Raw genomic sequence first — 22,831 nt, 5'->3', positions numbered from 1 at the left:
GTCTCAATCCTAAACACATTGGGTTGAATCCAAAATTTCGCTTTCTACAGTGGAAAATTTCCTCTGATGGAAGGAGTCCATCTGTCAGAAGAAGACTCTTTCCATTCAAGGAAAGATACTGTTGGATCTCATGCATTCACAATACATTCAAGCCTTATGTTTGGATGTTATATTACTGGGGGGGGAATCAACCCAGACCATGTTTCAGGCATGTATGCACTCCTGTCTCTTCCCTTCATAGAATAGTAAGTAACAAATTAATTGGGCTGTAGCATGTTTATTTGGATGCAGTATTTTCCTAGGGACATGATAGAACCACTCCATATTTTTCAGAGAAAAAGGTAGTCAGGGAGATATTGGGTTAAATAAACATGGTAGATCTCTCAGTGATATAGGAATCCCTTCCATTTGGCATGATCCCTCATTATTGTAGTATGCATGAGAATACTGGGCCCATGCAGGAAGAGCCAATTACTGTGTCTTTCCTAACCAATCAGTACCCTCCTTCTCAGCTAGGTGATATGATTGGCTGGAAGACCTCATGTGATGGGCTTCACTGCATGCCATTAAAATAGCCTTCATCAGCCTGGTACCCTCCAGATGGCCATACTGGCTGAAGGATGTTGAGATTGGTTTTGAGGTCATATACTGGTCATCAGAACAGCGTGACCCATGATATTAATGCAGTGCAAACATTTACAAAAATGTTTGCAGTGATGCAATAAACTGGAAGCTGAGAGGATGGCTGATCACTCAGACTTCCCTTTATGCTACATCAGCAGTCTGAAACTCATAAGGCAGTCTGAAGAAGAAACTCATCATGCATGCAAAATAAGCTTTAAAAGAAAATTAGGTGTATCAGCCATTTGAGCTCAGCTACATGATCAGCTTAATCACATGATGAAGCTCTTGCTGGGCTATGCCACTTCAGTTTGCAAGAGGGGGATCCTGTGTTTGAATATGACTCTATGTTAAAAAAGAAAAGAAAAGAGCTGCTTGTAGGTCAGGGGTGGAAACTTTGGGAGATCGGGAGGTCATTTTCACCCCACAGACCTGCCCTATGGGCTGCAGTTTCCCACACCCAGAAAAAGTTTATAAGAAATTACTCAAAGAAATGGCATCCGTACCAGCTTCGGAGGCCTAAAGGAGTCAATTCTAGTTTGCAAACAAGCTAAATGTGACCTTTTGATGCTCCCTGGACACCATTTTTCCATTTTTAAAAAACAGTATGGGGAGCAGTAGTGTGTGTGTGTGTGTGTGGGGGGGGGCGACTGCATGCTGCACGTAGAAAACAGACAAGTTAGGGGGAATGCTAGGCTAAAGCTCAGTGCTCAAATCAAGGTAAGGGGTCCTAATGAAATCCATAAGGCTCAACCCCTTCCACTAATTTAGCCATTTCATGGCTTTTATTAATGGCATTTGGCTTGCAAATATATGACTGACACTAATTTAACCAAACCATGCCTTCTAAAACAGTAGCTAAGCAGAAAGTCACATAAGGCAGAACTTTCCACCCTGATGTGCAGGAGTTTTATACATGTTGATCCCTCAGTTGCAGTTTTAAATAGAATAGTACAGGAAGAGGATTACCATGTGATTCTGCTGACCTTGCTGGTATAGCCCAGCAAGAACTGCAGTACATGGATTGGCTGATCATACAGCTCAGCTCTTAGTCTAGCACAGACAGAATAGCTTTACAATTCTAAAAGGCACAAGCATTTGCTGGCCATGTTTTCAGACTCTACAGATATCAAGTATCTGCAGTTTTCCTCCAGTGGAAGGCCATGTGCTTAAGATTTGCTGGATTATGCACATTTAAGTTCCAGTGACTTTAAAGTAGGGATGGACGAAAGGGACTTACCTTGTCCCGCAGCTTGCTTCGCGGTGGGGGGGAGGCGCTTCGGTTCTCCCCCCGAAGTTCAGGCGAGGGGGGGAGGCGCCCCGCCTCACCCGGCTGAAATTCAGGCCGGGGGGGGAGACGCCCCATCCCTCACTGGCGAAATTCAGGCCGGGGAGGAGCGCCCCGTCTCCCCGGCTGTGAAAAAAAAGTAAACCCCCCCAAAAAAACACACACCCGTGATAGGCTATGTAATGATTTGCATAGCCTATCACGGCTAGATTTCCAAAGTCAGCCGTGATAGGCTACGTAAATCGTCATGTAGCCTATCACGGGTGTGTGTGTTTTTTTTTACTGTACTTTTTTATTTTGTAATGGTGGCAGTGGCAGCCGGTCGGGAGACCAGCTGCCGCCCTCGCCGAAACGCCGCCGAAACGCCGCCGGGACCCGCCGCCGGGAGGGACATTCGCTGAAGGTAAGTCCCATCCCGGGGGGGGGCGGGGGGCTGGCGGAGAATTTCCCCAACACTTTCGGGGGGCCGAATGCGTCGGCACTCGGTCTCCCGAAGATTCGTGGAGAAATTCTCCGCCATCCCTGCTTTAAAGATAAATACATTGTCAACCCTTGTCCCACTGAAATCATATGTATTAACCTAGGTATGCAAGTTCACCATGTTCTTGGGAAGTGGCTGTAATGCAATTGTAGAGCACATAATTTGCATGCAAAAGGTTCTGATTCAGTCCCTGGTAACTGCAGGTAAGTATGGGAAAGACTCCCATCTTAACCCCCAGAGAACCACTATCAGTCAGTGTAGACAATGCTGAGCTAGGCAAAGCAATAGTCTGACTCAGTATAAGGCAGTTTCCTACTCTTTCTAGTCAAAATTCAGTGGTATATGTCCTGGGAAGAAGCAGCTGTGATCTAATCCTTTAAGGTGTCCCATGACTAGGGATGTGTGAACTCACCCCTTTCCAGGTTCTCTGGGCACCTGCCCAGCCCCTGCCCCTGCTCGCCAGTCCCTGGAACACACTCGGGCCCCTCCCACACTCGGTGAGCAGCCCGCACTCACCCCGGTGGCCTCATTGAGCTCCGCGATTGCCATTTTTGAAAAATAAAATGGTGATAGCAAAAATGTGGATATTCACACATGTGCAAAAATATGCAATTACAAAATCATGTGTTTTTGCACATGCGCAAATATGCACATTTTTTTCAATCACCATTTTATTTTTCAAAAACTGGTGACTGTGGAGTTCAATGAGGCCACCGGGGTGAGTGTGGGCTGCTCACTGAGCATGGGCGGGGCAGGGGGGGCAGGGGCTCGGAGAATGGGGCTTGGGGGAGCGGGTTGGGGGGGTTCACTGGATTTCTGGACTGAATTGGGTGTCTGTACCATTTCTACCCATGACTCTTCATTGGTTTTGGTGCAAGAGACCAACATGGTTACCCCTCTGGAAATCATTTGATATCTAGCTAATGTAACAGAAAACAATAACTTTTGGAAGACTTTGGCTGCAATTTTATAGACACTTCCATGGAGTAAATCCCATTGAGTATTACTTAGGAAACATACAGAAGATTGCACTGTGATTGCACTTTCACCCTAAACATCTAGCTTTGCCAAATCCCATTGAGAATCCATTTTGTTGGAGTTCTGTGGAACAGACTAGGTCAGTGGCTGACATCCATTGTATAAGCTTCATGTAATTCTTCATTTGTATCACTCTAGTGCATAGAACCTTCTACTCTAATCAAGACTGGTTTCATTCTGCAAGACACTACACAGACACAGTAAGAGAGATGCCAAAAAGATTAAAGATTCACAAAATCTCAGGGTTCAAAGGAACCAAAACCAAAGGCCATCAAGTTGAGCAATCTGCCATGAGGCATGCTCATCATTGCATTGTACCCAGCCAGATCACCTACAAAATTCAGGCCCCAGGGTGCCACAGAGAGAGAAGCAGGAGCTTCTGCTTGTTTCAGAGAAGATAGCTTTCAATGACTCAAGCAACAGAGCCAAGCTATACTGAAATATAGCTTGGCTCTTCCCCAGTAAATGGGGCCCTGGCCCCATCGAGGACCTGCTGTGGCCTTTTTGCATCGCACTTTGAGGACAAAATCACGTGTCTTCGTGGTGAACTTGATGCTGTTGTTAGTGCAGTACCAGTCGAGGTGTCTGATACCACCATCTGCCTGATTTTGTGGGATCAGTTCCAGTTGTTACGACCTGATGATGTGGACAAGATGCTTGCAATAATGCAACCGACCACGTGCCCTCTTGATCCCTGTCCCTGCTGGCTAATAAAAGCTAGCCAAGGGGGTATGACTGGGTGGGTCCAGGGGGTGATAAATGTTTCCCTACAGGAAGGGATGGTTCCTGCTGTCCTTAAGGAGGCAGGAGCGTGGCCACTCCTAAAGAGGCCCACTACCACCCAGTTGCAAATACCCCTTTTCTAGGGAAGGTACTTGAGAGGGTTGTGGTGGACTAACTGCAGGCACTCTTGGAGGATACTGATTATCTAGACCCATTTCAATCTGAGTTTCATCCTGGTTACGGGACTGAATCAGCCTTGGTCGCCCTGATGGATTACCTTTATCGAGAGAGGGACAGGGGGAGGGCAACCCTGTTAATTCTGCTCGATCTCTTATCAGCTTTTGATACCATCGACCATGGTATCCTCCTGGATCGACCCCATGGGATTGGTATTGGAGGCACTGTGTTACAGTGGTTCCAGTCCTACCTACAGGGCTGATTTCAGAGAGTTACATTGGGTGACTATTCCTCGCCCCCTTGGCAATTGAGCTATGGGATGCCGCAGGGTACCATCTTTGTCCCCAATGTTGTTTAACATCTATATGAAGCCACTGGGCATTGTCAGGGGATTTGGAGCTAAATGCCATCAGTATGCTGATGACATGCAGCTCTATCTCCCTGTGACTTCTGAATCAGGAGAGGCTGTGCAAGTCCTGAATCAGAGCCTAGACTCAGTAATGGGCTGGATGAGGGCCAATAAACCGAAGCTGAATCCTGGCAAGATGGAAGACCTATGAGTGAGTGGTTCCCAGGTCTGGGAGATAGGCTCATTGCCTGTTCTGAATGGGGTTGCACTCCATAGTCTGGGGGTACTCCTAGATCCATCATTGTCACTGGAGGCCCAAGTGGTCACAATGGCTCGGAGTGCCTTTTACCAGCTTCAGCTGGTTCGCCAGCTATGGCCTCTCATGGATAGGGATAGCTTGACCACGGTGGTACAGGCATTAGTAACCTCAAGACTGGATTACTGCAATGCACTCTATGTGGGGCTGCTCTTGAGGCTGGTCTGGAAGCTGGAGCTAGTGCAGAATGCAGCAGCTCAGCTGTTGTCAGGAGCTGCCCCCTTTCAGTGTGTAACTCCTCTGCTGAGGGAACTGCACTGGCTGCCTATTCTCTACCAGGCCAGGTTTAAGGTATTAGTACTTACCTTAAGTAAGCCCTAAACAACTTGGGACCAGGATACCTGAGGGAGCGCCTCCTTCTTTACCAACCTGCCTGGTCACTGAGGTCATCAGAGGACATGTTCCCAGTGGTTCCACATGGATCCATGGCCCAGTTGGAGTCTACCAGGAAAAGAGCCTTCAGTGTGGTAGCCCCCTTCCTGTGGAATTCCCTGGCTTTAGAGGTCAGGCAGGTGCCAACGTTGTGTTCCTTCCGGCTGCTCCTGAAGACGTAGTTATTTCAAGAGGCCTTCCTTGAATGACCAGCCATGGTTTGTTAAATTCCACTTTATTGGGGTTTGTCTTTTTAAAAAATGTTTTAACTCTTTTAGTCTTCTGTTTTATTCTTTTACCATGTTGTTCACCACTCCGAAATCTTCTGATGTGGAGCAGTATATAAATATTGTAAATAAACAAATAAATAGTAATATTCCAATAGAAATGACAGATAAAGGATGGGCGGGAAAATGAGTGAAGTTGTCCTGTCTACATTTATGCAGTAAGGTAGTATGATATACATGCATTTCTTAATTCAGAGGCAACAGTTGTTATCCACCTGTCCTTCCACTATAAGCAGGATTAGTATCTGTAAAGAGTCTGCACAGAAAATGCATTGCCTGGAGAGAGAAAATAAGTTGATGGTGTCATGAACGAAGCATTGTTTCCCACGGTGTACACACAAATCCCACTGTTGTCTCTTGGTCATTTCACATGTTATACAGAGGCAAGGAAGCTGCAGCCAGTCATGGCTCCAAATGAGAGTACAGTTAAATTAGGTGTACACTTAAAATGTCATGTGTGAAGGGAACCTCCATGCATGTTTCTGCAACTTTTCAGAAACCTATTTGCCTAGAGGTGCCAGTGAGGCAAAAGAAGTGAGCATCTACACCATGGAAACGTATTACCTACAACTCTCTAAAAAATGTGAAGTATTGGGGAGATGTGAAGTATTGGGTGTGTGGTTTTTAATACTCATTTGCAATTTCTCATTGGAGGAATTGACAACCAGTCTGTGGAACATTAGGGTCAATTTGCATGAACAGTACACATGCCTTTAAATTTGGCCCAAGTAGCAACATGTTTATGGTGAACAGGTTTCTGGCATCTATAGTCCAAGCAGAACCCATAATTTTGCTTGCTATCCCAACAGCCCTAACACCATTCCATTTGTGCTTTTGGGGGTGCTGCTCATCAAAAATCGGTGTGCAATTCAAGTCAGGCCACACACATAGTGTAGTCATTTGAACTGGTCCCTAGATATTGCAGAGGTCAGGAGAAAAATGTTGTGTGTGTGTGTGTATGTGCGCGCGCGTGCCACAGGCAGATAAAAAATAATTAGGCAGAACTTAGCAGTGCGTTTCCTCCAAAGCATGTGAAACTCATTCTTTTAATGTTTTCTTCTCTACAACAGATTGCATTAAGAGTCTGTTCTTTCTTTTTTTTGACAAAGGAAGAAGAATCACGACTCAATCATGTCTTGAAAAGAACTCTGCATCTAACAGCCCATTTTAAACAGCATTTGGCATCCATCATAATATCATACTTCCATTCAGGGTTCTAGTCCCTCAGCACTTTAGGACTGAACCAAAACGCTTATTAAAAAAGAAAGAAAGTCAGTTCTGAGCCTTTTCCAAATCTCTGCTCTGTTTCCTTTTAGACACACCTAAGCCACCCACAGAGGACACATTCATCCTCTCCGATGAATTCGGGAGCTCAGCAAGGTTGAAAAGATCCCCCATTAAAAGTCAGAAGGGTGGAAGTTTGAATGTGGAAACTCTGGTTGTGGCGGACAGGAAAATGCTGGAGAAGCACAGCAAGGAGAATGTTACCACATATATCTTAACAGTGATGAACATGGTAAGACAGCATGGCGTAGCTGATGAATAAGACCCAAATTCTGCTGAATTTATTCAATGATGCATTAAAGATAGTGATGGCGATAAAGTTCAACAACATGTAGATAGTAAGTGCAAATTTTCCATAGTTCATAATATGCACACAGATTTTGAGATGAGTTGCTCAGAAAACAGTTTTCAGCTTGCAGTGTAAACCAAGAGCATTCCAAGCTTATGAGCCCATTTTGTGCCTGTGCAACCTGCTCACGTACATATGCCTGAAGAATAAAGCCCAAGGTCCACGCCATGCAAATGTTACTTTTACAAATGCACATCACACAGGTCTGAAGCTGAGGGGAAACCAAAAAGGTCCTCTAACCATTTGTGGGGAAAGATAGACACCTCTTCCCTTGTAAACAAACTGACCAACAAATGTATCATCTTCCCAATCTGAAATTTTGAATCAGCTACTCCCCACTCATGCTACTCCAGCCCTTCCAAGACTCAACACTATCACTTATAGCAATGTTTCCCATCCTGGTGTGCTCCAGATATTTTGGACTACAACTCCCACCATCCCCAGCCCATATGACCAAAGGCCAAGGATGTTGGGAGTTCTAGTCCAAAATATCTGCAGGGTGCTAGCTTGGGGAAGGGTGACTTACAGGGATCAGGTGTCACTTGCCCCTGGAAGGGAAATTGCAACTGCCATCCTGCAGAAACAGACACATTCATTTCATTCATTCATTCATCTCATTTCTATACCGCCCAAAAGGCAAAGATCTCTAAGTGATTCACAAAAATTACAATGCAGAATGCACAATATAAAATCTCCAACATATAAAAATTTAGAAAGAGTTAAAAAGCTAAAATAGTTACACTAAAATATTGGGATATGATAAAACAGAGATATTAAAAGCCTCATCATATGCCATCAAATGCCTAGAAGAAGAAGAAAATCTTCACCTGATGCTGAAAAGATGACAGCGTTGGTGCCGTGCAGGCCTAAGTGGGGAGAGCATTCCACAATTGGGAGGCCACCACTGAAAAGGCCCTTGTAGCCATCCTCTGAGCCTCGCCTGGAGGAGGCCCTTGGTGATGGGCCTCAGATACATCTCGGGCATCCCTGCCTCGACTGATGAGCTATACTTTGCTGATGCCACCATTACTGGTGTAGCTGCCCAGACCTTTGGCAAGAAATGGCTGACATTTGCATCTGGCTTTATTCCCCCCTGTGTATTTGGCTGGATTTATTCCATTTGAAACCCAATCATTTTAAACCAATTGAAACCAATTGTTTTGTTTTTAGTTGAAAGCCCCTTTGGCAGATAATTTTTTGTCTGAGAGGTGGGATACAAATGTTTTAAATTACAAAAAAAACCCACCCCAAACCCCGAATATACATGCAATGGTAGAATGGGCAAGTGAGGGCGAACACAGTGAGGGCAAAGGAAGGATGATGGCATCAAGAAAGATGGCCCTGGACAGCATTGAAACAAAGCAAACTTTCAACAAAGGGAATATCTTTCCCCCCAGTAATTTGTTTGGCTTTGCCGAATGTGCTGCTTCCAAAGCACAGATGGAAATGAGAGGATCTTTGGCAGGGGCCTGTTTGAAAGCTGCCTGATGGTCCTGCATAGCAAAGATAGAATGAAATATATGAATGAAGATATGTTTTTCTTTCCTAAACCATTTATTTTCTCAGCAGTGCTTGGCCTGGTCTGTGCGTAGCTTTTATACTTGCTAGAAGCTGTGTCATTTTAAATTAAATAGCACAATGCAATCAATCCCAAGGCCTTGTTCAAGTGATTAAGCCTTGCTCCAGTGTGAAGAAGGAAACGAGGTTATGAACTTGCTCCCTGTTTCCCCTCCTGACCTCTCTCCTTGCATATGCTGGCTAGAGTGCTGCTCAGAAGCCTGAATGCCTCCTTCTCTGGAAATAAGTCCAGTCATCCTTCATTAATGAGGGATGGTGTATAGGCAGTTGAGCCTGAAGCTAGGGGAAGAGGGGGAGGCAATGTGGGATCTGAAGGGATGCTGGGCCCCATTTTGTTTCCAGTGCAATTCCCAACCTATAAAGCTATAACTGGCCTGGGACCAGTCTTTCAGAAGGATTACTTTCTCCAGTATGGACTTACCTATTTATTAAGGGCAACTTCTTAAGCCCGGCTCCAATTGCTTCTTCCTTCAGAAGTTAGGTGGGTTTCTACTGGCTCAGGGCTTTTTCTAACATGGCACCCTGTCAATGGAATGCCTTCACTGGCTTTGACATCTTTTAGGTGCTGTACGAAAGTCTTCTTATCTACCAAAGTGGCGGTGATGGTGATGGTGGTAGGTATTTATAGACAGTGCTATGAACTACATCTACTCTAAAGCATTGCTTTTAGGTGTCGGCCTTCTGATGGAGGATATTTGAGGTTTTGTCAATTTAGTATTGGGCAGTATCCAATCTGACACTACCGCTAATGCAAATTATGTTGTGCTAGCATAAACAACCTCTAAAGCACTGTTGATGTTGTGCTAGAAGTCATTTACACCAGTGCACGTAGTGTATGTTAGAAGTAGTGTTGCACTGGGTACTTCCCAGAGATTTTGCAGTTGGTTTGTATCAATTTTGCATTTGTAATTTTTAGGTCAGTTGCCTTGGACATATGTGTAAATGCAAAAGTGGGTTGTGTTTTTAAACAAACAAATTTAATTTTTGTACTGGGGCCTACACCAAATGCTAACAATATGGTATTGATTGGGCTCATATTATGGTTGACCGTGATGATCATGCGACAGCGACAAACTTTGTATAGTGAGAACTACTGAAATGTAATGACTGAGTTTGTTTGAATGTCACGCTAAGCTCATGTTTTCCCAAGCTCATGCGCTCCCCTACCCTTCCTTCCATCAACACAGCTAGGAGAATAATTATGGAAGCTTTCATTTCTGGTTTCCTTTAAACTTGGCTTGTTGTTGCATCTGAACCAAGGATTGTGGTTTAACACTAACTATGGTTCTTTTCCAAATGAGCCTGGTTCAGACCAAGTGATATGAAGCTGCCCTGTTGAAACTAACCGTAATTAGTGTTAAAGCATAATTCCCAGTTTGGACACCATGTCAAGTCAAGTTTAAGCAAAAACAAAAGCTTCCAAACTTCTCTTCCCAGCTGCATGGGGGGAGGAGGGAGGAGTACTCTACCCTGGGAGGAGCTAGGCTTGTTCACGTTATGCTAAATCATGGTTTAATATGATGTATAAACATGGCCAATGGCTAAAAGACTGAGATGTGAACCAGGGAGACATGAGTTCAAATGTTGCCTCTGATTAGGCTAGTGTTTCTAAGACATTGTGCTGACATTGTTGGGAAAGACACCTGCACATCTTTTTAGGACTTACATTCCCATTCATTTCATTGGAGGGCTGCATAGGAAAACTTCCTGATGGATTGTGCCTTTGTAAATTAATACTTCACCCAGCACATACTGATGGTATCTGGTAGCTGTAGAGGTAGTGGATTTGCATCTCTACTATTAATTTTGCTTACCACCTATTCTTTTTCTCACTCTCTTGTCTACATTAACCTTCACAAAGGTATCAAGTCTTTTCAAGGATGGTACAATTGGAAGTGACATCAATATCGTAGTTGTGAGCCTCCTTCTTTTGGAGCAGGAACCCGTAAGTGATGTGTCATCTTTATGTGCCAGTGTGATGCAGTGGCGAGATTGTTGGACTGTGAGTCAGGAGATCCGGGCTCTGGTGCCCACTCAGCCATGGAAGCTCACTGGATGACTTTGGGCCAGTCACAGACAGCTCAACCTACCTCACAGGGTTGTTGTTGTGAGGATAAAATGGAGAGGAGGAGGATTATGTACACTGCCTTGGGTTCCTTAAGGAGGAAAAATGGCAGGATATAAATGATGTCGATTATGACGATCATGCCAAAATATACTTTACATTGAACTCAGAGACATACTCTACAAGCCCCCACTCCACAGAGGGAATTCTGATGATATTATAAACCATACATATAACATTGTAATTGTTGTGATTTTACTCATTCTTGTGGTTACATTTCCTTAAAAAAAAAAACAACCCTGCTCCTACTGCTGTTTTTATGGTTGCTTTCTGAACAAGTGAACAAAGGAGGCTCAAATTGCCTTGTGCCTGGGGCAAAAGTCATGTGACAGCATCAGGATCAAGTGAATAAACAATCCTTAAAAATAAATTGGCATGGGTTGAAATTGAGGCCTGGTTTAAAGTTTGTGTTGCCAGGTGGACTGGGGAACTGGTGTTGCAGTTTGAATGGCATCTCGTTTAAACTGGCCTCCCAGCTGCTATGCATGTGAACTTGGCATGCCTGTGTAGCACCCACTGAAGCTATGGAATCATGAAGTACTAATAGTACCTGCACAGATGAGGTAAACAGGTTTTTAAAAGACATTGGCTGTATGTAGTGCTGGATGACTAAGTTCTTCTAGCTAGGGATATAGGAGAATTTTGTTTCATTTTGCAAATCACTCAAAAATGCCCCATTTGTAAGCCTGAATATGAACAGAAGCGCATGTTCTCTGAAAATGTTCATAAATTCCTGAACCTGCATTCAAAAAATGTGCACTTTTTTAAAAAAAAGTTTAAAACTTTTTTAAAGTTTTTAAAAAAGTGCACTAGGTTGGACTATAAGACAATAAACAAATCCCCTTTCAAGCGTCCCTTGTTGGAAACACTTCCTGGGAATCTCTCCCACACCAACAGTATTGAATCGAATAGGAGCATGAATGCAAACTTGAATCCATGTTCTTCCACACGGCCCCTTGGTTTCAATAAGGTTTGTCCAGGAGAAGTGCTGTGGTGGACTCATGCCCATTCTGGACATGATCAAAGTCCCATTTGCTCTTCAAGTGTTGAACATCCTTCAAACCAAATGATGTTACAAAAGATGCATAGACTACTTTATTCAGCTAAGCAGTCTGGGGTGGCTGATGAAGTGGTTTGCTAATGGGAGCCACCAGATGCCACTCCGAAACAATGGAGACGGGAGGCGGAAGTTTGTCCTTATCAGAAAAAGTTGGGAGGTTGTGGTGATGTGTCAGGCTGTTGACTGGGTAGATGCTTCCGGTGTGTCTACAGACTGCTGTATCAATGAGGGCAGCTAATCAGATGGGAACCACACTTGTTCATGCCACTAACTGAGCTGCCCACTGCCTCTACCACTGCTTCTCAACATTTACCAGTAATGCTGGAAAATCCCCTCTTCCCTTGATTGCCCCACTTCTTCAGCAGTTCTAACGGCTAAAACACGCACACACACACACACACACACACACACACCTCTGGCTGCATGTATGGTTCTCCCTTCTATAGCTCCATTGGATTGTGGTGATAGATGACAAATACAGCAGCTGAGTTTTTAATTTGGAAGCCTTCCAAGTACTGAGTATCATGTGGTGTCTATCAGGTAAGCAACTTTGGTATGCAAGGAAGAAACTAATCAAGGGTGTGGCCCTCGCTTAGGGATGTATGGATTTTGTTAAATCCATTCTGTCTGTTTCACAGGCATCTTCCATTCTATTGTCTGTTCATCAATGGAATCCATTTTTTTAACCAGAATTTTGTTCTGTTTGCACTGATTTGCATTAGTGCTAATTCACATTAGCAATAAGGTGCACTAGCACTAATGCACTAATGCGTACATCCCTAAAATCCATACATGCCTAATCAGTTAATTCACATTAGCACTAATGTGCACTTATGCGAATTAGAGCACACACACCCTCCCCCAAAAGCGAATACAGGGTCTGCAAGTCTGTGTAATCCACATGACTCAGAAAAAGCTGGTCTGCTGAGGAATCTGCAGGTCAGGTTCATAGAAATCCAAACTCATTTGAATCCTTTCTAGATTTCTCAGACACCCCTACCCTCAGTATAACAAAACCTAAGAGCCCATTACTCCAAACATATGGCCAAAGCAGTTTTTTGTTTCCTAAATCCCTTTCATTGTCTTCCAAGAATTCCTCCTGGTGACAGAATTTTCTGTCTGTCTGTGCATTATAGGGTGGACTCATGATCAACCATCATGCAGACCAGTCATTAAACAGTTTTTGCCAGTGGCAATCTGCTCTGGTTGGAAAGAATGGAAAGCATCATGATCATGCCATCTTGCTGACTGGATTTGATATCTGCTCCTGGAAGAATGAACCATGTGACACTTTGGGTATGGCAAAGATAACGTTCTGTGGGAAAGCATTGGCAACATTGTAATGTAAATATTGTAATTCATCTGGATTTATCAGCCTAAATACTCCATTACTAAATACTACAATGCAACTGGTGGTTGACTGGGTTCTTTGTATTTTATTCAGATTTCTAACAAATAGACTCCAGGCGTGCAACTTAGCTTGGAGAGGAAGCTTTAACATAAGATGAGCCATTCTGGATCAGATGAAAAGGCCAGCATTCTGTTTACAGAGTGGCCAATAAGATATCTATGGGAGCCCACAAGCAGGACATGAGTGCTATAGCATCTTCCTACTCATGTCCCCCTGCAACTGGCATGTAGAGGCATGCGGGCAATATATAGCTATCATGACTCGTAGTCATTGATAGCTTTATCCTCCATGAATTTATCTTATCTAGGGATGTCAGAGAATTTCGCCACGAATCTCGGGGAGGCCGAATGCCAGCACATTCGGCCCCCCGAAATTGGTGGCGAAACGGTCTGCCCCCCCCCCGGGACGGGACTTACCTTGGGTGAATCCTCCTGGTGGCGGCGGCTGTGGTGGTGGCGGTGTGGTGGCGGTGGTGGCTGCGGCAGCCGGTCTTCCAACCGGCCGCCGTCGCCGCGATTTCCAGTAAAAACAACAACAACAACAAAAACATGATAGGCTACGTAAAGATTTACGTAGCCTATCATGGCTAGATTTTTAAAAAATACCGTGATAGGCTACGTAAATGTTTACGTAGTAAAAAAAATAACAAAAACCCGCGCGTACGCAAATGGCGGCGCCCATGGGTGCTGCCATTTGCGTTCCTTATTTTGGCACGTCTAGTCTACGTAAACATTTACATAGGCTACGGCGAAAATAAGGGGAATACAAATAGCGTAGCATCTACGCTATTTGCGTTCCCCTTCTTTTCGCCGTAGTCTACATAAATGTTTACGTAGACTAGACGTGCCAAAATAAGGAACGCAAATGGCGGGGCCCATGGGCGCCGCCATTTGCGTACGCGCAGTTTTTTTTTTTTACTCAGCCGTGATAGGCTATGTAAACATTTACATAGCCTCTCGCGGCTGACTCCAGGGACGCAAACGGCGGCGGCTATGGCCGCCGCCGTTTGCAGCCCGGCCGGCCAGGATTCGGGGGTGGAGGGACGGAGCACCTCCCCCCCTGGCTAGAATTTCGGAGGGAGGGACGGAGCACCTCCCCCCCCACGAATCAAATTTCGTTCAAGGTAAGTGACTTTCATACATCCCTAGACTCTTATCACCTTTTAAAACTGATTGGCTTGGTTGCTGCTAATGGCTGCTGTTCTGGATAACTTTGGAGAACTTCCACCATAACATCTGCAATGGAATTTGCACACTTCCCACTTATGGTGCAGCAAACAAACCATTTCCACATCTGTGGTCCAAATTAGACATGACGTTAAATGCATCTAATGTGCCTAGTTTTTCTCTCTGTAAATAACAGCTGTGAGAAGGGGGGGGATCAGGGCTATCTGGGATGGGGTCTTAACCCTTGTTGCAATCCTGATAAAAATGGCCTCCTTCCAATGCTGTTCCAGGATAAAAGTTTCTATTGGCCTGAATGAAAACGTCCCTCCTGGGGATAACAGGAGCTTTGGGGAAAGGATTTTCATACGGTTGATGGGAGGAGGAGAAATGAGTTAAAATCATTTCTGTACATGTGGTGGTCCCAGTCCAGATCACCCCTGCCCCTTGCTGCTGCTATTTAGAGGAACAAAGCTAAAGAACTGCTATTATGCATTTAACATCACATCAAGTTTGGAGCCCCTATTGCCCAGAATGGTAATAGAGCAGTACAAGGATGATTAGTTCATCCACAGTTCCTGCTCCCCTCTCCCACCCCCAGCCTCCACAAAACTCTGCCATCCAAAGGATTTTTATTTTTTTAATAATAATAATTTGGCAGTTTTTATAAAATGCTTTCCTATGGGAAACACCCATGGAATTCCAGTGGTGGAGCAAGGCATAGGGGAGTTAGACCTCTTGGATGTCATTCATGCCATGAAAGATCAGGAGCATTTCATATCTATCCTTGCAGATGAAACAACAATAAAAAGGATTGTGTCAGTGGAGGCTGGTGGCTCGTATGTCAGAGGGGGCAGTGAATCCGCTCTGGCTTTCAGTCAGAACCAGTCAGAACTCTAAGGGAGCTATCCAAGGTGCTGAACCCATTTTGGGCATAGAATTCAACACATTGGATAGCTATTTTAGAGTGCTCACTGGTTCTGATGGAAACCCAGGGCAGATTCACTACCCCACTGACATAGTAGCCACCAGCCTCCACTGGATGGTGTGAAGCTAACTCAAAGCATAGGTGATTGGGGTTATTGGATGAGTGATCACTTAATTAGTTTTATGTTCATCTGCTTGCTTTTATAATTTTGTTCTGGTTGATGTGTGTTAATATAAATTAAATGAATGCATTATATATTCTCTCTCTTTTGGAGGTTAGGTAATAGGATGTTATATAGCACATCACAGCTGGGATCAGAGGGTGTCTCATCTTGTCAAAGACACAATCGGGTTGCAAAGTTGTGCCTCATTTTGAAGTACCAAGAGTTAAGGAGTTAAGATATGTGATCATTCTGGAGTGTATAAAATAAGGCAGTTAAAAATGTAATCATAACTGAAAACGATGAAGGAAACTTGAGAGAAATAGCTGGGAATCTGATCTTTAGTTTGGTCATGCTATGAAGGATCAGCTATGAAGGATCAGTGCCCAAACCATCCAATAACTGCAGTACATAGGAGTTTCTCCATTTTGATGGGGCCTCTAGTCAACGGCATAGTTACTGTCATGGTTAATTCAGCCCCCAAGACAACCCAATGCGAGAAATTAAATTAGAAAGTAGCAAGTTGATGCCAGTCTCTCACACTTTTCTCCAATATTACCTAATTGGGATTGTGGACCCAACAACATTGAGACAAGGAGAGATCTTCTGAGGGACTCCTTTTGGATGGCCACTGTGCTTGGGGAATCTTCAGTTCAGTCATGTTGTTTTAGGTTTTGAAAATATCTCTGGCCAACGGCACTCTTGTTCTTTCTGGCTGACCTTCACAAAGGAGCTGGCGCCCCCTTTTAAAATAGCTTTCCCAGCTGACTGGACTGATGTTGAGTCAGCAGAGAAAATGAGCCTGTGTTAGTTTTGTAGGCCAGCTGCTGCAGACAGAATGGATTTTTCTTGGATTGGGCCCAGCATTACCATGTGTATATGAGTTTGTCTTGTGTATTCCTTCTACATGACATAACGAAATGTGCACTGAATCTTCTTCACATAAAATGTGTGCTGAATCTCTTTGAAGTTATGCAGCAGAATAAAGTTATATACACAATGTCATTCCTTTCTTCCATAACTTTCTCATTCTCTATAATTTCCTGGCAGGTTTTGCTCCGATCAGTGGAATGTGCAGTAAATACCGCAGTTGTACCATCAATGAAGACACTGGGCTTGGTTTGGCATTTACTATTGCCCATGAGTCTGGACACAAGTAAGCTATTTCTCGTGAGTCTTTCTCCCTACAAGCTAATTAAAATTCTTCTCCTTCTCCTTCTTCATTATACTACGACCTCTCCTGGACAGGGATAGCTTGGCCACAGTGGTACAGGCGTTAGTAACCTCAAGAGTGGATTACTGCAATGCGCTCTGTCTGGGGCTGTCCTTGAGGCTGGCCCAGAAGCTGGAGTTACTGCAGAATGCAGCAGCTTGGCTGTTGTCAGGAGCTGCCCCTTTTCAGCATGTAACTCCTTTGCTAAAGGAACTGCATTGGCTGCCTATTCACTACCAGGGCACGTTTAAGTTATTAATAGTAGTGTACAAAGCCTTAAACAACTTGGGACCAGGATACCTGAGAGAGCGCCTCCTTCTTTACCAACCTGCCTGGTCACTGAGGTCATCAGAGCGCTTGTTCGTGGTGGTTCCACACAGGCCTATGGCCCAGTTGGAGTCCACCAGGAAAAGTGTGGTGGTCCCCTTCCTGTGGAACTCACTGCCTTTGGAGGTCAGGCAGGCACCAACACTGTGTTGCTTTCGGCGCCTCATAGGGATGGGGGAGAATTTCTCCCCGAAACTTCGGGGGACCGAGTGCCAACGTATTTGGCCCCCCGAAGTAGTTTCGGGGAGAAATTCTCCGCACCCCCCCTGCCCCCTCCCGGGATGGGACTTACCTTTCCCAAATGTCCCTCCCGGCGGCAGGTCCCGGCGGCGGTTCGTCAGGTCTTCGACAGGGGCAGAGGCGGCAGCCGGTCTTTTGACCGGCTGCCGCCGCCGCCATTCCAATAAAAGTAAAAAAAAACAAAACGCCCCCATGATAGGCTACGTGATGATTAATGTAGCCTATCATGGCTAGATTTGCAAAGTCAGCCGTGATAGGCTACGTAAATCGTCACGTAGCCTATCACGGGGGCGTTTTTTTTTAACTTTTTATTTCGCGGCCGGGTGAGGCGAGGCGCCTCCTCCCCGGCCTGAATTTCAGCTGGGCGAGGCGGGAAGCCTCCCCCCCCTGGCCTGAACTTCGGGGGGAGCAGCGAAGCGCCTCCCCCCCACCGCGAAGCAAGCTGTGAGACCAGGTAAGTGGCTTTCGTGCACCCCTACTCCTGAAGACATCATTATTTCAAGAGGCCTTCCCTGAGTGACCAGCCGTGGTTTATTAAGTTCAGAATCTGTTCTTTTAAAATGTTTTAATTGTTTTAGTTATGGGGTTTTATTCTTTTGTCTTGTTGTTCACCTCTCCAAAATCTTTGATGTGGAGCAGTATATAAATATTGTAAATAAATAAAATAAATAAATAATAATAATTATTGGTTTCTTTTTATATATCAGCTTTGGCTGATAAGTTAATATTTTGTTTGATGAAAGATGTTGTCCATGCAGGTCTGGCAATATGGAAGACACCTGTCATGAGATGTTTTTATTGCCTTTGTCTTGATCTTTTAGGGAGGAGACACTTGGGGAATCATTTTTAACAATGGGTTGGCCTTCACACGATGAACTTTTCTCAGATACAGACGACTTTGTAACTTGGCGCAATATGAAGCTTTTGACGCTAAGTTTTGTCTGCAATTTGTTAAGAATGGGGTGGTGAATTGCAGATGTGATGATCCAATTCAAATGAACTATTGTTTATTTTATACATTTTTTTTAATATCGTCAAGCAACACTGCTAGATATAATAATTTCTTTGCTTGCTTCGTTTTCCGTGGGGCTCTTCTGAGATGATCTTAGTAGTGAAGTGCTGAGCCGCACTTTCAAAAATCCAAAATATTCTGCCTGAATTGGGAGCAGGAGATTTGAAGCAAAAGAGAGGGGAAAAATTGTCTCCCCTTTTTTGATCTTTTTTTTGGGGGGGGGGAAATGATGTCAGAGTATGTGAGAGCAACACTAACCAGCATTGTGTGAGTTCCGGCAGTCTCTTTGCTGCTTATAACCATTTCCAGAGGGGTAGCAGTGTTAGTTGGTTGCAGCAAAAACCACAAAGGGTTTTGTGGCACCTGAAAGACTAACACATTCATTACAGCATCTGATCGAGCTCCATGGAAGCTTGCTGATTGTGGTCACCTTATTCTTTTTGACCCCAGATGATGCTGCATCATGCTCCACTGTGACATAGTATTCTTCTGAATGGGATTCCTGCAGGGGGAAAAAATGGCACCCCCACTGGAATTCTCTATTTTGACATTCTGGATTTCCCATGTTCAGGTGAAAGCCAACGAAACCAGGAATGTGAGAAGTCTTCTCTCCTCTCCCTTGCTTGTGGAAATCCATTGGTTTCTTCAGGAAGCCAGCTTGGTGAACACTGTAGCCTGTGGCAGTCCTCCATGTGCCCATGTCGGTTGGGTGGCCCTCTGATAGATCAGCATGGGCTGAATCACTCTGCATGTCTGGGCTTCACTGGCTGGAAGTGCTGAAACCATGCACATGGTTGCAGTGGTTGGAGCCATCTAGGCATGCCCTAAGTCAAGAACAACTTGGGCACCACTTTGGCGCACCGTCCCAATAATTGATCTTGACAATACATGACTTGATCTGTGCAGCACTCAGAAGCTGTCTCTTCCCTGTGGCACCTCCTTCCCCTGGAGGCTTACCAAGAGCAAAACAAGAGTACTTTTTGGAAGCATTGGAAATGCATCTTTAAATATGTCCTAGCTTTTGGATGATACTATGGGCCACACCAGCTTTGAGGAGGCTAAAATAAGCAATGAGCATGCTGTGTTCACCCCCTTGAGCCACTATAGTCACCCTACCTGAACCTGCTGGACAGGAAGATGAAAGGGTCATGGAGAACACCAGTCCATGTCCTCTATCTTACAAGTGTGTGGCTTGAACCCTTACCCTCTGGGAGCACATCTATAGACACCTATGGAGTAGACAGACTCATGGAGGATTCAACATCAACAACAATTAGCTATGAAGGAAACTCCAAATTCAGAGGCAGTATGCCATTAAATACTAGTTGCTGGGAGGCAGCAAGGGAGGGATATTTCCTTCATGCTCCATTCATGGACTTATTGGAAGCATTTGAGTGGCCCCTGTGGGAAGGAGAATTCTGGATTGGATGGATCTTTCATCTGATCCAACAGGGCTGAACTTGCATTATGCTCTTACATTCCTATGTTTGTTTATTTATTTATTTCATTTCTATACCACCCAATAGCTGAAGCTGTCTGGGTGGGTCACAAAAATTAACACCACAAGGCGCAGCAAAATATGAGAGCTTAAAACCACAATATTACAGTACAATCAGAATAAAACCTAGCAGAAATGCAGATATTTAAAATATAGATTTAAAACACCAGAGCTAAAGGACTGGGAAGCTAAAATGCTAAAATCCTGGGAAAATTAAAATCAACAACAGGTCTTCACTCAGCACCGAAAGGAGTACAACGTAGGCACCAGGCGAACCTCTCTAAGGAGCTCATTCCACAGCTGGGGTGCCACAGCAGAAAAGCCCCTCTTTCTGGTAGCCACCTGCCTCACTTCCTTTGGCAGGGGCTCCCAGAGAAGGACCCCTGAAGATGATCTTAGGGCCTGGGCAGGCACATATGGGAGGAGGTGATCCTTCACAGGAATGCACATAAGAATGAACAAGCTTCCAGTGGCCATTCTGATTGCCATTGGAAGGTTGGGGAATCTTGCATTTGAGATGATTTAGCTATTTTGATAGTGTTTTTATTAACACCTTTACATTTGCTATCTTATAGCTACCTTTTCTCTGCAGTGACATTGCATTCCTAAGGTATCAGTCACAGGCTAACCATGGCATTCAGCACCAAGGCAAGATTAAATCCAGAATTTCTTTGTTTTGTTCAGGAAACTGTATGAAAATACATCCCACACAGAAGCTCTCCTTTGTTGGCTGACAGTTCCATTCAGCTCATCCCCTTTTGTCAATGGCCATACTGCTGTCATCCCATTCACTTGTTACATGAATCCCAGATTCTGCATGACTGCTCAGAGCTATTCAATTCTCATTGTGTAAATATACTGTAGAGCATTGGCTGTGACCTCATGTCTATATGAGTGGTCCTTTTGCAGGTTTCTGTCCATCTGAAAAGAAATGAGGGATTAAAAAGACTAATCCTAAACTCAGTGGCAACATTGCCAGGGATTTCAACAAGCGGGGGGGCGGGGGAGCAGAAACAAAAGAAATGATGGAATTCAGATACGCACCTCTTAGGCTCTCTATAGTCACATGTAATTGCAGTGGTGGGAGCATGGAGGGAGCACATTCACAGCAGTCAGGACATTCCAATAGGCTCCTTCCCAGGATGAGGTTACCCTATTTGATGAGAAGTCTGTTTTGTTCAGCACTGATTGGCTGGCCATTGTGCAGAACCCAGGTGAAGGGTAGGCATGGTTGGGCATCTGCTGAAGGCCCATACTCCAGTAGGGGCATGCTGACAGGACCCCCCTGGAGTTGTACCTCCTCTTCACCATTGCAATCTGCTTATTCACTTTGAGTAGATGCTGCTGCCTCCTACTTGCTCTCTGGCTCTCTGCTGGTCAAGCAAGCAAGTGGCCCTCAAAAACCTGAAGCCGGCACTGCCGTTGTGTCAGACATAAGGCGGTTCTCTCCACTTTCTCAGAGCAGGGTTACACACAACACTAATTAGTTGGGCCTTCCATCAGTCATGAAGCCACCTCCCTCCCCAGCAGATTTAAAAGTGTAAAAGAGAGGTGGGGGAAAGAGAAACTCTTTTAAAAAAAGTAATAACTAAGTGTCAAACAATACATTGATCAGATAAACTTGCGGACAGTTGGAAAAACAAAGCAATGTGGGCAGCCCGCCTGAAGCATACGGGAAAGGTGAACACCAGGTTTAAATCTGGAGACAGGTACATATGTCAGGATGGGAGAAAAGGTAGCAGAAAATAAGGATGGATGAATCTATCATTTTTGCTTTCTCCTACATTCGATTTTTGTAAAATCTCAAATTCTCAAATCTCAGATTTGCTCATTTTTCCAAATTCTTATAAAAATGAACCAACGCAAAATTCTCAACCTGCTATTTCTGTGACTTTCTGTATGCAGCCTAACTGGTATCCAATATGGAAACTGTAGCAGAAACGATAACCTAATATAGAGAATTAGGGATGAGATGGGATTGCTACTGTTCTTTAATCATATTCCTTTAATCCAGGATCATTTTTTTTTACAGCTTGATTTATGCCCAGTAAATTTATGCCCAGATTTATGCCCAGTATCCAGGCAGATACATGCCTGGAATACATAAGATCAGGAAGAAAGTAGGCCTGTCCCAATCCCCCAGCAGCTGTTATTTTTTTAATTAACAGCAAGATACATTAAATGTATTCACACATTTAACATATCGCCTAGTTTGGCACTAATGCTTGTGTTCAAAAAGCCCGATTTGAGGAAAAGTTTGATTTTCTAGTCCTAAAATACATGCTTTGTGGAACAATTATGGTGGAAGAGTTACAACCCCAACAAACCTCTCTCACCACAAAAATGGATAGGAGCCATGGAATCTACCCAAAAATTCAGTTGTGTGAATGTCTCGAAGTATCTAGGTTATTTACAGTAAGCATAATCTCCCAGGACGTTCTCTTGCACAGAAAAGAGCACAGGACTGGGAAGTTCTCCTGCACAAGCAACATTGATATGAGTGGGAATTACATATGAGAATGGTGTGAGGCTGTCCTGCAGAAGTCTTATTGAAATTAAAGGGAGCTGCCCAAGAGAATGGCTCCCAAAAATGTTCTGGCAGAGCGGTCCCTGTGAAAATAAATTAGTTGAGCTGTGCAACAAAAAATATTGTTTTGCATCTCAACCTTATTTTCTTCTTCTGATTTCCCATTTTCAGTAATATAGCCCAATGACTGTCATTCTTCCTGGGAGTTCTCTTCTTCTTTTTCTGTTACAACCTTCCTTTTCCAGCTTGGCATAGAAATGCTGATATCCGGACAGGAAGGATTTATGAAATGCCTCCAAAAAAA

General features: G+C 44.4%; 1 protein-coding gene across 1 annotated transcript in view; it reads left to right on the top strand.

The window, feature by feature from the left end:
* The window catches only part of ADAMTS18 (ADAM metallopeptidase with thrombospondin type 1 motif 18), a 185,465-nt gene that overhangs the window by 79,694 nt on the left and 82,940 nt on the right, over positions 1-22,831 (top strand). Inside the window, exons 5-8 of the mRNA XM_084811929.1 lie at positions 6,969-7,168; positions 10,725-10,808; positions 13,185-13,344; positions 16,761-16,866. Coding sequence (XP_084668055.1) covers positions 6,969-7,168; positions 10,725-10,808; positions 13,185-13,344; positions 16,761-16,866 — 550 coding nt within the window. The remainder of the gene's footprint in view (positions 1-6,968; positions 7,169-10,724; positions 10,809-13,184; positions 13,345-16,760; positions 16,867-22,831) is intronic.

The sequence above is a fragment of the Heloderma suspectum genome, chromosome 8 (genome assembly GCF_057233095.1).
Source record: "Heloderma suspectum isolate Gila_16-S chromosome 8, 16-S_ref, whole genome shotgun sequence".
NCBI classification, from domain to species: domain Eukaryota; kingdom Metazoa; phylum Chordata; class Lepidosauria; order Squamata; family Helodermatidae; genus Heloderma; species Heloderma suspectum.
The sequence above is the reverse complement of the archived record's forward strand: the minus strand, read 5'-3'. Positions and strand labels throughout refer to the sequence as shown.